The sequence below is a fragment of the Melozone crissalis genome, unplaced genomic scaffold (assembly GCF_028551555.1).
Source record: "Melozone crissalis strain CALT ecotype California unplaced genomic scaffold, PUWL_Pcris_2 ptg000092l_1, whole genome shotgun sequence".
Taxonomy (NCBI): Eukaryota; Metazoa; Chordata; class Aves; order Passeriformes; family Passerellidae; genus Melozone; species Melozone crissalis.
In genome coordinates, this window is record NW_026535869.1 from 545,074 (window position 1) to 562,505 (window position 17,432).

Genomic DNA, 17,432 nt, shown 5'->3' on the forward strand with positions numbered 1-17,432 from the left:
CTGTATCCAGAGCTTAAATTTTCTGAAAACACTAATGCAAGCAGGAAGAAAGTTCATTAGTGGTTAATCATTCGCTTACTCAGCAAACCTGAAAGCTCTGAGGCTACAGACTCAGTGTTGATCCACGGGGTGCTCTGAGGGCAGAGCTGCACAGCAGAACAAGCAAGGTTTTGTCAAGTTTGAACCCTTCCTCAGGCTGCCAGGGCCTCGGCAGGGGCTGTGCTGTGCACTGAGGGAGTTCCAGCCCCGCTCCTGCCCCCCAGCCCGCCTGGCAGCCCCTCCTGCACCCCACGCTGATGGAACCCACTGGGAAAGGGGTCTGCAGCATTCAGGGGATGAAATGAGCCTGGGTTGTTAGAGCTGGTAAGGACTGGAGGTGCTCAAGGGCTTTGGGAGGGTCTTTTGACTTTGTGGGGGTGTTTAGCATCTCTTAAGCAGCGGTGAGGGGACAGATCAGCTCTTTCTCAGCAAGAGAATTCCAGCATTGTTCAGGCCACTCAAGTCCTGTTAAAGGGGAGTTTCCTGCAGCACAGCACTGCTCAGCCTGCCTGGCTCCAAGGCTGGCAAGTGGGACTTCATGCTGCTGGAGGCATCCCACGGCTCAGGCTCTTCCCTGGGTACAAACAGTACATGACAGCCCTGGTGCAGAAGCTCCTGATGCTTCAACACCCCAGCCACGGATCCAGCACCAAGCAAACCCAGCTGGGCATTGGCTGACTGGTTTTGGACACGGGTTTGGTGTTGTGTCCCTCGCTGCCATGGAATCAGCCAGGAGGCACAGTGTGGGCAGCAGGAGCTCCTGAGACAGCCCAAATTAACTTCAGTAGGGGTGGGAAGGGTTTGAATGCTCCTGGGTGCAGTTTTTGAAGGGCTCTTTGTGCTGTGGAGTCCCCAGGTGGTACACAACACAGTAGCTGCTGCTCTGAGAAGTGTGCCTGGATGCCTCACAAGTGACCATTTCAGCATCTTCCCACTTCTGTCATAGTTTTAGGGGGTTGTCTCTAATCTAACAAAATATCTGTATTAATACCAAATAGAAATTTCTCCTCTCTAGTATTTTTTCCCTCTGAGCTTCCTTCCCCCAATATTTATGCTGCCAAATTTTGCAGAGAAATTACTTTGCTTAACTGGAGAAACCTCCCCCTTCATCTAAAACCCCTGTAAAAGATTTCATGAAACCTCTTTCTCTTAAAAAGATGGAGCCAAACCCAGGTCATTATTTTACCGTGTGTTTTCTTAGCTTTGGGAGACCCAGGTGAAGTGACCTAGAGAAGCCAATTCCCAGCACATCACCAGCACCACCAAACGTGCAGCAGCAAGCTGCCAGGAAGATGTGTCTGTCCTATTTAACATGGGAATGTCTTACTCATAGCCTGCAAGGAGAAAATGCAGAGAAGCCTGTTCATTAGATTCCCAGGTGACAGCAAATGGGAGGCGCTGCAGGTACCCAGGGGAGCAGGAATGCAGAGGGGCTTGGCAGGCTCTGAGCAGGGAATCGCTACTAAAGGGAATTCAGAATTCAGAATTCAGCAGGGACGTGCCAGCCTCCGATGCACGGGAAGGGACTGGCCTCGTGCCCAGCAGAACAAACTGGGAATCAAGCAAGGACTTTGGGAATCAAGAAATCCTGTGGATGGGGATGCAGGCTAGCAGGAGGATGAGGGCAGCCCCTGGTGCCTGCCCTGCCCACAGCGCCGAGCTGGACGGGCTCCAGCTCCCCACGCCCAGCCCTGGGCACGCTGCCAGGGAGGCACTGAGATCTCAGGGATGTTTGCAGAAATCTCATGGACATGAGGAAAATAAGGAAGGATAGTAAATACTTGACAGCCATAAATCCAAGTGGAAGAGAAAGTATTTTGGAAAAAAAAATAAAGCCGACAAAACTTAAATTAGAACAGCAATGAAAGTGTGAGAAAATCTACCCTCCCTTGCCAGGATTTTCCTGATGCATAAATTCCTTCAACTGCCTAAGAAAGCCTCAAGGGCTTGGCAAGAAGAGGAGAGAGAATAAAACTGGTATTCTATAAAAACCACACGAGGCACCAAGGGGGAGCAAAACCATCACACAGTCAGTATGAGCAGGATGGACTGCCTTACCTGGGGATCCATCCCGCTTCCCCAAGGGCCCAGTGCTGTGGGGCTGGGTGGTGTCCACACACTGGCACCTCCAGGGGCCACAACTCCCCAGCCTTGCTCTTGCAGATTAACCAAACCCCCGATTAATTGCAGATTAATGCCACCCAAGCCATTCCCTGGGGGAAGAGGCGTCCAGCTGGGAGCCTTGCCCTGCTGCACCCAAAGGCCGCTGCATGGTGGCCAGGAGGAGCTCTCCTAGGAGCCTTCCAGTGGAAACTCCTTGGCCATGAGGTGCACAGCAATAAATGCGAGTCCAGCAGCTGTTTGGGTGCAGGAAGCATCTCTCTCCTTGCCTCTGGGACACTGTCTTCACAGCAGAGAATGGCAACAGGAGCAGCGTCCCGTCACCACCGGCCCACCCTGGGCAGGGCCCAACTTACTGTGGCTTTCCAAAGGCGGTGCATGTCAGCTCCAGCGGCTCCCCTTCTCTCGTCAGGCCTTGCAAGGGGTAATTCTGAGACACCCGCACTTGAGGCTTATCTGCAGGACACAAAACACGGCAGGTGAGCCCCGGCTCGTGCCCCCGTGCCCGCTCGGTGCCGGCACCGATTGCCGGTGGCACCCCAAGTGCCGCTGCAGCCCTGTGCTGCCCTGGAAGGGCTCCAGCTGCACTGCTCCATCCTGAGCTCAGGGCTCCAGCTAAAAGGAGCTGCTTTGTCCTCGTGCTGAGGGGAAGCTGGAGAGACCCGTGGTGCCCGGGATGGAAGGGTTCTGGGGGTGTCAGCGATTCCTGCACCACAGCCCCCAGGTCCATGAGTGCTAACTGGGCTGGACAAGAGATGCTGGTTAGAGACACAAACAGAGCCACAGCCACCGCTGCCTCTGTGTCAACAACAGGAGGCTGCACTTCGTCCACATGAAGCTCCTCTAAATCCTACAATAAATAGAGAATTAAAGCATGGGTAGTTAGGGAGCCAACTCAACAACACTTTAGTAAGACCCTGCAGGAAAAAAAGAGCCAAACCACAAACCTAGAGTCCACAATTAAAAAATTCATTACCTCCCATGACTGAAACAGAGATTAAAAACGCAATCTGAGCTGTAGCTAAAACATTATCAGTGCAGGAAATCAATTCAAGGCTACAAGTGCCATTAAGCCATAGATATTTTTCAGGAATTTACTCAACTGTAAGGAACAAAGGAAGGAAAAAAATCAGTATGCATAAAGGTTGAAACCATTTAAATGTTTCTATTTCCTTTGAGAGTAACTGCTACCCAAAATATTGGCTGGCTGCATTTTATTAACTGTGTTTAACTCATTAACATGCCTCCTATGGAATAATAGAGATTAGGAAAAAAAACCCGCGTGTCAGGATTTAACCAATTTAAACTCTCATAATTTTCAGTAATGGAATAAGCTACACAAGTAAATCCTCTCCCGAGATGACTCTACCACAACATGTCACCAGCTAATCCCTGTTACAGATGCCTCCTGCAGCTCTGGAGCTGGGGTGTCCTTGCGGGCTGGGGGTGCTGGCAGCACCTTGGGGTGTCACCGGCTGAGGGGACAAGCCCCAGTCCCCCAGGACGTGGGGCAGCTTTGGTGTGCCCTGGAGGGGCAATAGCTCTGCACAAGGAGCAGGGGAGGACGAGCTCACCCTGGTGTTTTGCGGCAAATAAATCACCTGCACATCCTCGGCACTGCGCTCACCGCTCCCGTCCACAGCTCCCACCCCACAGCATCTGCTCCCCAGCTCTGATGTGCTCTGCAGCAGCAGCACAGCCCGTGCCAGTGCCAGGAACGCGGATGGTGTTATATCCGTGCTGTGGAAGGAGCAGCAAACAGCCCAGCCCAGTTTACTCAGCACACAGGGACTGAAACACCTCCTTTAGCTGTTCGCCTCTCCCGCTGCATCCCCTTCCCATTAGGTGAGTTTAGTATTTCTAATGAGCTGTTTACTAATGACAATTACTGATGGAAATGAGGAGGAATACACCCAGGCTCACTGTACTGGGCACAAACTGCCAGCTCCATGAGTTCCTACCAAGATGAATGAGATCTTCCACTGCCACCTCCCAGCCCCAGGAGCTGCATCAAACCAACAGAGGCAGTGAGCTGGACCCGTCCCATTCGGACCCAGGCACTGTGGAGGGGTCACCTGCAACAGGAATCTGGGTTTCTCAGCACTGCTGAAGCCAAGAGCTTCCCAACAGAGTTACCACAGCAAAGGACTTGTCAGCACGCTGGGAGTTACAGAGGGCACTTAGGAAAATGCACCCGGGCCTGAAGGGTGCAGAGGGATGGCTGGCATCAGGCTCACAGCATGAAACAAAATTTCACTCAAGAATCTGGAGGGGCAGTGGGGCCTTTCTCCCTTTGTTTAAGGACGTGCCTTTAGACAATCTTAAATTCCACTTCCAGTGCTCACACCTGCCTCACAGCCAGTCAGTGTATTTCCTGCAGATTATGGACTCGGAGCGCAGGTTTGTGAAATGCCGAGCGCCCTGGGACCCCAGCCCGGCTCTGTGACATTTAGCAGCACACGGACAGAGCTCTGATGGCTCCAAGGATGCTCCAGCTGTCTGCTCCCGCCCTGCTACACAGGGTATGCTCCAGCAGTGATGTCTGCAGCTCTGTGACGTGGGGTGATGACCACCTCGGACGGTAACACAGCACACCAGGCAAGAAGTGGCAGCTTTCACCAGTGCCCGAAAATCCTCAACTTGGAACCTCACAGCATCGCACCACTGGATTGTTACACAAAAATAAACACTTGCATCTGTGCACCCGAGGCCCTGCATGCTCCATGGCAGCCAATTAGACCCAACAACCCACAGCTATTTCCTACTACGCCTCTTTCCAGCAGCTTAAAAAAAACAGCCTCGTAATTTAATAAGGCACCTTTATTAAGCTAAATTCATTCAAAAGCTCAGAGTGATATACAAGGTTAAATACCAGTCGTCTAAAGGTTACACTGTAGCAGCAGCCAATTTGAAAAACTTATTACAAAGCCATTCTGCGTTTGATGAGATTTCTCTCACAACAGGCACGGCGTGTACCCGTGCACTGGGGTCTGCTGGGGTCTGCAGCCCCCAGAGGGACCACGCACCCCAAAACCCTCATCTCCCTTCAGGATGCCACTGGCCACCAGAGCCAGCACCCATTGACTTTCACAGCTCTCAAGCTCCGTGCTTGGGAGCTTACCAAACCACTCCAGTTATTCTGCATTTGTCCCAGTTCTTCCTTTTTTAGCTGCTCGCCCCATTTTTGTGCCATCAGCAAAGATTATTAACAGTGACTTTTTAAGAACTTCAAATGCTTCAACTGAACAGCATCAGGCCAAGCACCCAGGCCCCTGCGTTCCCTCTAAAAATACCAGCGCTGCTGATTACTCCCTAATGACTATCCTTTGAGATCTGCCAGTTAGTGATTTCTTAATCCATTTAAACATGCACTTCATCGATAATGCTTAGATGTCATTAATCAGCCGAGATAAAACATTACACCGAGTTCGGGGCCTTACGAAAGCCTAAGCCCATTATTTCCACCCGTTTCCTTTCGTCAGGCCAGCCCAGGCAGGCAGCTCACTGCCCCAGCCCGCACCAGGCAGGTTTGGCAGGAGCGGCTCCCAGGGATGCTCAGGGCTCGGCCGTGGGACCTCGCTGACCATCCCCATAGACAACCCACGCACCCTGCCCGGAGGACACGCTCCCTGTGAGGCTGGGCACAGCCACAAGGCTCTTCCCAAGCGCGGGGAGAGCAGCACGAGGTGCTTCTGGCAGCGCCAGGCCAGCGGAGGAGCCGCCAGCCTGGGCTCTGCCAGCGCCTCAGCCGAGCGGGCTCCGGCCCCTGCCAGGCGGGGAGCGGCCGGGTCCAAGCTTGGAATCCGTTCTCTGATCCCCGCACGAGCTGCTGACGTGCCTCCTGGCAAACCTGGCGGCAGATGGCATCCCCGGGAGCAGGATCTGCGGCCAAGCCGCGTTCCTGCCCGCCGCAGGTAAACCCAGCCTCAGCACTTCCCAGAGAATGCTCAGCACATCTCCCTCCAGGTGGGCATCGCTTCATCCAGCTCCTCGTCCCTGCGCCAAAGAGAGCTGCTCAAAAAACTGACTTGTGCGAGTCTCTGATCTCACTCAGGGAAGAGCAGGAAAAATGTGTTTTTCTGTATTAAAGGGAGTCAGCAAAGTTAACGCTGATCCTCAGGTGTAAACAACAGCCACCTCTATTCCAAAATCCAGTGGGGCTGCTCATCAGGAATGCACCGTGCGTCAAAGCCAGCCCAGCCTGGCAATCCCCTGCCTGCTCCTCACCTCTGACAAGGACGAGAGGCTGCGCTGCTGATTTTCAGCCAAAATACAGAAATCTATTCAATAAATAGATCCCGTGTCTAAAATAAGGAATGAGCAGGACTGGCAGATCACAGCTTGTCTGGAAGAGCCTGTCAACCCCAAACACGACTCTGCAAAATTCACCCTTAACGAAAGCAATTTAATCATGTTGCTTGTTGCAGGAAAAGGAAGGCCAGAGCCCGACAGGCATTTTGGGGATAAACACTTCTCTTTTAATATTTAAGCACACTCTGCTGCTTAATGCCTGCAAATGGCAGAGCCCCGGTCGCCCCACACGCTCAGTGCTCCCAACAACATTCCTCCGAGAAAACCTTATTAATGAGCTCACAAACGAGCACCCAACTGGGAAATGTCACAAACAAGAGTGGCTAATGCCCCAGAAAATCAAATAACTGAACACTCGGCTGATTGTGGTGCTTTTCATATTCACTAAAAGAAAAAAAACAGCTTTAAATCAAAGTTTCTGAAGGGGTCAACACCTCGCTGAACAAAACAACTCATTTATTCGCTTTTAGCGATCTCCAGATGATAAATTACATTGATGTTAATAACTTCACTGCAAACTATGCAATTAATATTTGTACTGGACGGAAATGTAAGGATTACTGGAGATGCGGCAGCAAATGTATGCGGCTGATTTTAAACATAATTGGGCACAAAAAGTTCTCCTATTGCAACAGCAGAGGCTGCAACAAGACTCCACTGGGGCAGGCTTTAAAGGTACACATGTAGGTACTACAAAGATGAATGCACAGGTAATTATAACTTCAGAAAAGGACAAAAAGCCAGCCCAGAGAAAAGGCCAAAATCCAGGTATGACGCTCACTTCCAGTGTCACATAATGAGAGCAGCAAACGCACCACAAGGGCTCAACTCGCACGTCTCCCAGAATATCTGGTTCCATTCAGCTCCTTAACGACATTTTAATGCATTTTGTTGCTTCATTTCCTTTCTAAAATTACACCCAACGCACTGGTCTCCCATCAGATCCACGGAAACTCGGTGGCTGCAGCAGAGCTGGGGACATTTCCCCTCCAGTGCCACTGTCCCACTGAGGGTGCTCCCAGCATGGGAGTGCTGTGGCCACTGTGAGCGCACCACTCTCAGTCCAGCCCTGCCTTGCTTTTGAGGAGTGCTCGGGGAGGGTTTCACACATGCCACACTGCTTGTTCACAGAGATTTCTTGTCAGTAACACACCCTGCAGCCACGTGAAGGCATTCACCTCCAACTTCACCATGGGCCACGCTGCGCCAGGGCAGATATGCAACAAATGGCTCACTCCATAAACAGGACAAGTTAACACCCAGCATTGTTGTTTTCTGCTTTTTTTACTTGGAAAACAAACCCCACAACTTTTTAGCTGCATCTCAGAAAAAATATCTCCCTACTCTGAAATTTAGTCAGACAAAAAATACCTCATTATCTGAGCAGGCTCCATCCATCATCCTCCTGTCCTTCCCCAACACATTTCATGCTCCAGTTGGATACATTAAGTGCAGAGAAATACGACATCTGCTGAGAAAAACATTTTCTTGTGCCCTGCTGATGTTCTGAAGGGGCGGATCCGCTGTTCCCGTGAGGGGAGCGGGCAGGATTTGTGGGGAGAGGAAAATCAGAGCGGAGAGGGGAACAGGCAGCCCGGGTAATGACCTGCTGCAGGGAAGGCAGCCACATCCACACGGGATGAGCCAGGGATTCCCAGTGTCTCTGCAGCAGAGACCCGGGAGCTGGGTGCCGGCAAGGACACGCCATGGACAGTGGAGGCACGGAGAGCAGCTGGAGAAGCCTCCTCTGCTGCACATCGACGTCCAAAACCAGCCGAGAAGGTGTCGGTGCAGGAGCCCCAGGGCAGAGCTCTGTGGGAGCACTGATGGGGACGCCTGCGTGCAAGGACAAGAGGCTCTTCCTCCTGCCCACACTCTCCCACTGGCCAACAACTCATCACTGTCAGACAGCAGAAGCTCCAGGGTAAGAGCCTGCTCTGAAACTGCCTTTTCTACAGCCCTGCAGCAGGTATGAAATGCAGGTGTCTGGCCATGCTCCAGCCCAGCGAGCCACAAGGTCACAGTGCAGGACAAGTTCTTGGGCTGGGGCTCCTCTCTGGCCATCTGCTCTGCCCACTCAAGGAACAGACTGGGCTAACGGGGTCAAGTCCCCACATTGGGACACAATTACTTTTAACAAGCTCAGAGTTTAAATCAGAACACAAAACCCAATCAGTCTGAACTCTCTTCTCCTGCTCATCCCCGCTCCCTCCTGAGGAGGCCTCATTCCCACAAACAGCCCTGGAACAGCCCAAGGAAATGCAAATTTCAGCAGCAGGGCCTCCAGTGCAGGAGCTGAACAAAGAACTGTGCTTTAGGGGTGCTTTGCCCTCATTGCACAGGCAATCCCTAAGGCTGCAAACCGAAGTGGCCAAGGAGGGATTTATTTGAGGAAGAAGAGATGAAATGTTCGCTTAATTCCCCCGAAACAGCGGCACTCTCCTATTCCACCAAATCACCAGGATTGCAGAGATTTCTGAGAGGAAGCTTCAAGGTTGTCCAACGCCCTTCCAGCCCAGTGAGTTCCAATCCCCTCACACAACAGGGTAGATGGCATTTCTTGCTCTTCCCCGTTAAGTATTTGATCACGCCTCACAAAGGTGCTAATGTATTATTAAAGCTAATGGAGCTCTGCAAGAAATGTTAATGGACATTAAGTTTGCATAAATGAATTACACATTAGCACAGTCGCAAGAAATCTCGTATCTGTCAATTTAGGCAGTATCTGATCATTCCTGTTTTCCTCATTACAGGAACATTACTTCCCGCTACTTTCGGAGATACGAGAATTGTAACCAAGATGTTCATAATGAAACTACATAATGAAGCAGATGAAATAAATTAATACCAAACTTCCTCTCCTCCTTTCAGTGTGATGTAGTTGAAGGGACCCTACAAAAACAAGGGCTTTGAATTGTCTCAGGGCCTGGCTTTCCAAGCACACGGCCTCGCTGTAGGGACCACCCCACTTTGCTTTTGGGAGATGTTTCAGGACGCAGGGATGCATGTACACACTCCAAAATCTCCACCGGGTGCATTTGGGACCACAGCTATTTCCAGGTACCTGCTTGCTGCTGTCATGTACAGCGGAGCAGCTCCTAAGGGAAGCGGGATGCATTATTAACAATGAACATGTCAGGAGCAGTACAGGAAATAGGCTGGCTTCAATCAGTGCTGCTGCTACAGATTCCACAGAGCTCCATTCTCTGATGTACAAATCCAGCTGTATACAGATGCTGTATGCTCACAGTGCACAACACTGGGTTTCTCCTGCACAATACCCAAATTTTGCCAGTAAACTCGCCATGGTGGCCAGTTGTTTTGGAGGGGGAGAAGCACTTTTCAGAGGTAAGTAGGTTGCTAGAAGAAAAATACTCAGATTTAATCTGTTCTGACAATTAAAAAGCCCAGCCAGAAACCTTTGATGCGAATTCTATGTACAAGGAGTTATTTCATCAGAGAACAAAGTATTTATGGTATCAGAGAGGGCTGGGAAAGTTGTGGCTTCACCCATGAAGCGTTACCTTACATTGTGTTTATGATTTCTGTGTAACACGATATAATCCATATCGGTGTTGGAATTTGAGCATGTAGGGAATGGCTGCTGAACTCCCAAGCACACAGTGCTACACACGAAGAGAATGAAAGGTTCTGCTACTCACACATGACTTCCAGGTAACGCTGCGTCTGCAGGTCCTTGACGGCAGGGTGATCCACCAGGCAGATGACGGGCACGCCGTCGTCCTCGCGCCCCACCTTCAGCAGGAGCTGGCTGGTCACCGTGTACATGTCCGACCACCGCTCCACCTCCGACTTGCCTGGCCAGGGAGCGCAGGGACAGGGCAGTGAGGGCAGGGGGACGCCCTGCAGCCAGGCCACCTCCCTCTGTCCCCCTCCCTCTGGACACCCATCCCGCCCTCCCCGTCAGCCTCCGGCCAAGCGAGGCCCACGCGACGTTACCGCAATGATTAGCGCCATCCCCAAATCCCCAAACTCTCAAATCAATGAGCTACAAATCCCCTCCCACTCCTGAATCAACAGTCAGCCACAAAAGCGATTTAACAGATTAGATTAATTAAAAGCAGCATGGGTAGGTGGGAGCATTTTCAGCAGTGCTCTGTTTGAGGGAGGGGAGCCCGGCTCGGGACTGGCTGCCTGAGGGATGCCGAGATGGAAACAAGCAGGAAGACAAGACAAAACGAGACGAGACAAGACAGCAGAAAAAGGATTTCTCCAGGAACTCAGCAAGCGCCCGCTGACAGCGCAGCTCCGCTCTGATCTGTGCCTCTTTATTTAAGAATTCACAGGCAAAATTGCTAAGAGTAACTTCTGTAGCAGAGCTCCTCCAGACACCAAATATTGCTGTATAATATATGAGAGTGAAACAGGTGACACATGCAGACACCCCTTGATATTTGGAGGAAAAGCTTTCCCATGGGCAAAGCCACACTTCCTGTGATTCACAAACTCAGAGCCAAATGTTTCAGTCTCTACTTTGTTAAAAAAAAATCTGAAGACTGAGCAGGGCAAGGAGGTATTACATGAAGCTCAGCATTCTTCCCGGGGAACTCAAAGCTGGGATTTGACTGCTAACACAAGAAAACTCAATCAAGAAGCTGCACAGGTCAGGCAGAAGGGGACAGACACCTTGTCCTGCTGCCCACTGGCACGGTGAAGGGAACCAGAACGGGATCATTAACTCCTGCACACCACGGTGCTGGGACACAGCGGGGCACCGCTGGGCCAGGTTTGCATCCCACCTGTACCGGCATCCTGCCAGCATGTGGCCTGCTCACATGCTCTGAAGGGCTGGGCTTAAACAGAGGATTTTATCCTGTCCTTGCAGGGGAGTGGGTTTGAAGTAATGAGTCTGGACTTCTGCAGAGAGTCCGTCAGCGCCTCAGACTGGGTAAAGCACAAAGGTGTTGTCAACCAAGCTCACATCTACACGCAGACTTAAACCAACAGCGTGTCACATGCAATCAGAGTCAGTGACTTGAATGTGCAAGTACTGGGAGCCACCAGACTTCAGGGAGTCAGAGAAACCCATCGTGGATGAATATTCAACTGAACGCAGGGAAAGCGCTCTACAAACAAGGGAGAGCTAGACACGAAGGTGAATTGCAAATCCTTCCAGCCCACAGCACAGACGATGCCTCTCGTAGCTGAAACAGGGCAGAAAGCTACACAAGCCATGCAGAAATGAATTCAGAGCACAGCCCTGGGCTCCTCAAGGTCACCTGCAGTTACAGCAGGACTCCAGAACCCGCCACTCGAGGCTGGCAGGTGGGCAGAGGACCAAATGGAGTTCAGCCCCCCGCGTTAGGGAATAATCTGCCTGCCCACACAGTCCTTTGTTCCTCAGCTGGTGCTCAAAGAAGCTCGCTCCACTTTTCTTACTTTTTTTTCCCCTTAACTGGCAGCAGAGAACAAACACCCAGCGTTACATAAATCACTTCAGCTCCCTGAACAAAGCAAGGGACTGAGAGGACACATCTACCCGTTAGCTCCTTGTTGCCTTTGAACCATCTGATGGTGGTGGCTGGTCTGCTGGCCATGGCAGTGCAGTTCAGCTCGATCTCCTCTCCCTCCACGGCCGTTTCTTTCTCGATATCAATTACCAAATTGCGTGGTGGCACTGGAATGGGAAACACAACACAAACCAGATGAAAAAAAACGTCTTTTGATCACTAACACAGGACAAAACCTTGAGGAAAACCAGTAAAATCCACTGCAGGAAACAAGCAACCAGCATTTATTTGATCTTTCAATCAATCAAACCCTTTGATAGGTGGTTTTGCAGTAATTGGAGTGAGCACTTTCACTCTCCACCTAATAATCACCGCAGTCTCACAAATTATTACTTATCAGGGCTGTAACTTTCTGTTCCCTCTGCCAGGCAGGCACGGTTCCAGGGAGAGCCGCAGCCTCCTGTGCGGCTCGGGTGTGTGCTGCTATTTAAAAATCCAGCTTGACTCCGTGCACATTTCCTGACTCCTCTGACAAGGAGAGGAAACACAAAAGCTGACACTTGGCACTGCATTACTTACCAAGCCTCTAACCTCCACGGCAATTTTTCTCTCCTGCTGTTCAGCTCCAAGGCTCAGCCGTGAGCATGGAAGCAGGCCAGCAAACATCAACCTCATTTAAGATGCTCGAAAAGCCACTGAGCACAAGCCTGGAGTGGAACAGCATCCCTTGGGAACAGCTCTGCGCCCATCACACCCCCACAAACCACCCCAAAACCACCCCAAAGGAAGGGGGAGCGGGATCTGTGCCTGGCCACAAGCGCCACATCCTTTGGGGTGGAAGTGCCACATCCTTTGGGGTGGAAGGAAGGGCCACATCCTTTGCCCAAGCACACATCTTCCCTAGGTCAGGAGTCTCCCAAAACACAAAGCTGGAAGGGTTGTACCCAATGAAAAATCATCCAGTAACACTGAGAAACAGGCTGTAACTTCAGGGGTAACAATCACTGCAGCACAGCCCAGAAATTGGACAAATGAGCTTAAAAATTAAGACATGGGAACAGGGGAATCTCTTTCCCATGAAAGCACCAGCAGTGAGGCAAAACCCAAGAAAAAGTGAACAGCGAGAGCTCTCATGGCAGAGTCACGGCTTCAGAAAATCCCAGAACTTCCAAAGGAAACTCAACTTTGCTCTGATCAATGCGATTAAGCAACTGCACAGTTCAGATGTGACTCACAGGTCTTAAAGCTAATGAAGAACAAATATGTATAAATACCATCCAGATGATCAAATGGACTAATTAGTCACTTGTGGCTTCTCTCTAAAAAGAACAGAATGAGCTACATATTTGAGAGTTTCACATGTTCCAATTAAGCATGAATAAATCTACATATTGTGTCACAGAAGACATGAAAGTGCTGAAGCCAACGTGCAGCTCCCCCCGAGTGCCAGCTGCAAGGGGGACACCTCAGCACCTCCCCGTGCCCTCCCGAGCTGGCAGCACCACAGGCAGGCCAGCAGAATCAGGCTTTGACACAGCTTCAGCCCCGTCAAAGGCTGGTGATGGCCACGAGATTCTTGGTGGGGAACAAGTTCCTGGGAGGAGCAGCCAATGCCACGCAGAGCACCACTCCCCCACCCCGGCTCATTAGTTCCCCTAATTAGGGAGCCAATAATGGAAAGGACAGGCAAGGCAAGCCATGCCTGGCATCACAGTGCCCAACCTCTCCATGCAAGTACCAAGACCTCTCCCTCATCCCTGCCTGCTTCCTGAGCTGAGGTTTGACCCTAGAGCATGACAAAGGTGACAAGAAACCACCTCCCTTATGGATGTGGGGGAAAGGCAGCACACACTCTGGCCATGACACAAAGGCTGCTCAAAAACAACTCAAGTACAAGGCAAGAAAACTGACTTTTGTCTCAGTTCTATAGCATGATTCATGCTTAAAAAAAACCCTACAAAAACCTGCATTATGTCTCCCACTTGAAAGACACGCGGTGCTGGCTTACAGGTGAATGAAATGAGTATTCTCCTTTCAGACACCTTCTCAGCATTGCCAGCAGTGAAATCAAATCCAAGGAACTGTTTTTGCCTGTGCACGATTAGAGGCAGGAGCTGGAAGAGCTTCCTGTGCCTGTGAGTGCTGGAAGTGCACGGAAACTTTGAAGGTGTTGATAACTGTAACAGCAAGACTAAAACCGCTTATAAACACCACTTAACAACGTAGAGAAACCTAAGACCCAAATCTCATTAAGCAAAAGAAGGAAGATTTAAACTAATCAGCAAGTGAGATCTTACATTAAGTCACCCTCCCTGATTCAGGTTCTCCCACTAATGGAGCCTTAAAAGCTGCTGCTAATCGGCAGGAACCGCTCAGACAGAGCAGCAGCTGCCACTGCCACACTGCTGCTGTGGCCACCAGCACTCAGGGCTCCGTCCTGGCTCCAGTCCCCCTCCCCGGGGCTGCACAGAGCCCCCCGTGCCCCTGTGTGTGCACCGTGCTCACCCAGCACCGTGATGGTGGTGTAGATCTCCTGCGGCGGGTCGGTGTAGAGCTGGCAGAAGTACCTCCCCTCGTCCGAGACGGACACGTTGGTCAGGGACACCCGCAGCTCGCTGTTGGAGAAGTTCACCAGCTGGAACCTGCTGTCCTTCAGGGCTGCGGGGCAAGCACGGCCTGGTGACTGCACGGAGAGGGGCAACGTCCCCTTCCCACCACACCACAACCCCAAATCCCCACAGAGAGCAGCACATCAGGGTGAGCACCCCTGGGCTCCTGAGTAGCCGCTTCCTACCTTCAAGCTGGACCTACAAAATCCTTTGGTTCTCAATAATCAACATGAACCAAACACAGGGCACAGCATCAAATCTTCGGACATAGTTATATTACCAGGTTTTATTAGGGATGTGTAATTAAAATGCTTATGGTGTCTATGCAGCCCCAGCACCGACCGTAGGCACTCAGGGACAGCCAAAGTGAGGAAGGAATTGGGAGAAGCAGAATTTAAAGCTTTTTTCCTGTCCTGTTGCTTCCTGGGCAGAGAGGACAGGCGTGTCCCCACAGTGACACTAATACAGACCATTTAAAGTGTCTCACTGCAGCTGCTGTGGCACTGTCACCACAGGACAGACATAGCCACTGGACATGCAAGAGATGAGAGATTTCAGTTTGGGTATAAAGCAGCACAGATTGTCCTGAAATTTTCAGTCTTTGGTCTGAAGAGATTACTCCTGAGAACGCTGCGCTGTCTCGGTGTCGCCCTGCTCAATTTGTTAGTGTCAGCTAAATATTTGGCATTCAATTGCAATTCACCCTGAATCACAACAATCAATTCCCATTGCAAAGTAAGATGCTCTGACTTTTAGAGGGGACTGTGAAGTTTTCCATTAAGGGGAAGATGATGATTGTCTATCTCACCTACCTCCACAGAGCCAGTGAACCGTGAGTGCCCAGCACTGCACAAACAGGAGGGATCTCAGCAAATGCCGTGTCCTGAGTGCGAGTGAGGCACAGGAGGAGTCACGAGCAAAGGAGGAGCCACAAACTTACGCCTGAAATCTCTGAAGTAGATGGTCTGCCTGTTGGGGTTCAGGAGCTGGATCACGGAGTCGTCGCTGTTCTTGACGCGGCAGCTGATGGTGGCCACGTCTCCCTCCACCACGGTCACATCCTCCGTCACCAGGTTCTGACCGTGACCTGCAGGGCACGGCAAAGCAGGGCTCAAGGTCAGAAAGGACACCAGGGAATGAAAAGCTCCATGCCACCAAGGGAGGAACATCAGCCAGTGAGGCACTGACTCTGGGTGCCCAAGCAGCTGGTAAAGGAGCAATGAGAAAGGAGCTCAGAGATGGGAGCAGAGGAGGAAGGACTGCTGCCCCACACACAAACACCAAAAACTCCCTTCCTCTCCCAACAGAAAAATCCTGTTAAATTACTCGAAGGAACAACTCTCTGTAAGAAGCACTGATCCTTTGCAGCAGGCACACTTCAGGGAACCAGTCCTTACCCACTCTGTGTAATCGGCAGGTGCTATTAATGTCCAGAGGCAGGGGGAAAAAGGATCCTGTGCAATTATGCCGTGGGAGCCTTGTAATCATTTACAGGTCACCACCCCAAAACTCTCCTCCTAATGAGGCGAGGCACGCAGAGACATCTGCCCTGAACGCCAAAGGACACGGGGATGGCACTGGAGCTGTGCCTTGCATTTCAATCCTTCCATAACCCTGGGAATCAAAGGGGGACAAGCACTGAGACTGTGATGGCAATGCTCCAAATGGAGCCAGGATGGCACAGGCTGGGTGGTCAGAGAATCCTCTGCTGCTCCCCAGCTGCCTCAGCCACCAGAAACCCAAAAACACGGGATTGGGATCAAGTCTGCACACAGGAAATCTGGGGATCACATTTAAACCCCAGCTTTTCTCTCACCCTGCACTTCCTTCATTTATCTTTCTTTCCAACTTGCCTTTATAATTTGACACCCCTTGGAAACAAATGTTTGACAAAAAGGTGCATGAGAGAAAGAGGAAGATTGATAAACCATCAGACCCCTCTCCACACCCGATGGGCAGAAAGCTGAAGTCTGGGCACGTTTTTCTGCTCTCTCAGTATAAATTTTAGACAGATTCTCCAGACTGATGAACTTTGAGGAGCAACAAGAGGATTTACTATCAAACAGTAGCGCCCATATTGGAGCACAGACCCCAGCCCCAGTCAGGAGGGGCACAGAGCCCGTCCCAGAGCTCTGCCTGGCTCCTGCCCCACATTCTGCGCACCAGGGTGAAGCTGGCCCTGCCCAAAGCCCTCTGATCAGAACATGAGCATTGAACCACCCCACCACACTACCAGCACCCTTAATGTGCTGTTCCTGAACCCTGGGGACACACGTTAATGGCTGGACTCAGTCTCAGAGGGCTTTTTCAGCACAGATGATCCTGTTGTCAAACCCCAAACCCTGTGCAGAGCCCTGCCCTGCCTGTGCCCTGCTGCCCTGGAGGGGCTGGAGCAGCCCTGCACAGCCACATCAATGAAATCAAACATCTCCAAAGTGGTTCAAGCAAAAATATTAAACACTACTAACTGCTTCTGGGGAATAATTTTATCAAACCCATTCAAAACAAGGTTCTTGCACAAGGATCAGCTTGATATGTTCTCATAAACGCAATATTCCCTACAAATCATTAACAAAGCTATTAAGATTCGATTTCCATCTAAGCAATTATTGCCAGCATATTTTTTTACATTTACTTTAAAAGACTCAATCCTATTTTCAATTCATTAAACTGTTCCTTGCGTTTACTGAATTTTACATCAGCTTAGAAGACTATTTGAATTAATAAGAATTACAGTAGAAGTAATTTAGAAATAAATTATTTGAAGTTCAAGGCACTGAAGCCTTTCACACCGGGATGCTGCAGCACTGAGGCTGCCGATGGATGGCTGCAGAGTCCACCCAGCACCAGATCCCTCTGGAGAAGCTTTTCCCCGGGTTAA

The 17,432-nt window shown here is 50.8% G+C and overlaps 1 protein-coding gene across 8 annotated transcripts in view; it reads right to left on the reverse strand.

Moving 5' to 3' along the window:
• Positions 1-17,432, reverse strand: part of CADM1 (cell adhesion molecule 1) — a 141,771-nt gene that overhangs the window by 29,277 nt on the left and 95,062 nt on the right. For all 8 annotated transcript variants that reach the window (XM_054291369.1, XM_054291368.1, XM_054291366.1 and 5 more), the window contains exons 2-6: positions 15,492-15,638; positions 14,448-14,600; positions 11,972-12,109; positions 10,134-10,289; positions 2,517-2,616 (exon numbers count right to left, since the gene is read on the reverse strand). In XM_054291369.1, the coding sequence (XP_054147344.1) occupies positions 2,517-2,616; positions 10,134-10,289; positions 11,972-12,109; positions 14,448-14,600; positions 15,492-15,638 (694 nt within the window). The remainder of the gene's footprint in view (positions 1-2,516; positions 2,617-10,133; positions 10,290-11,971; positions 12,110-14,447; positions 14,601-15,491; positions 15,639-17,432) is intronic.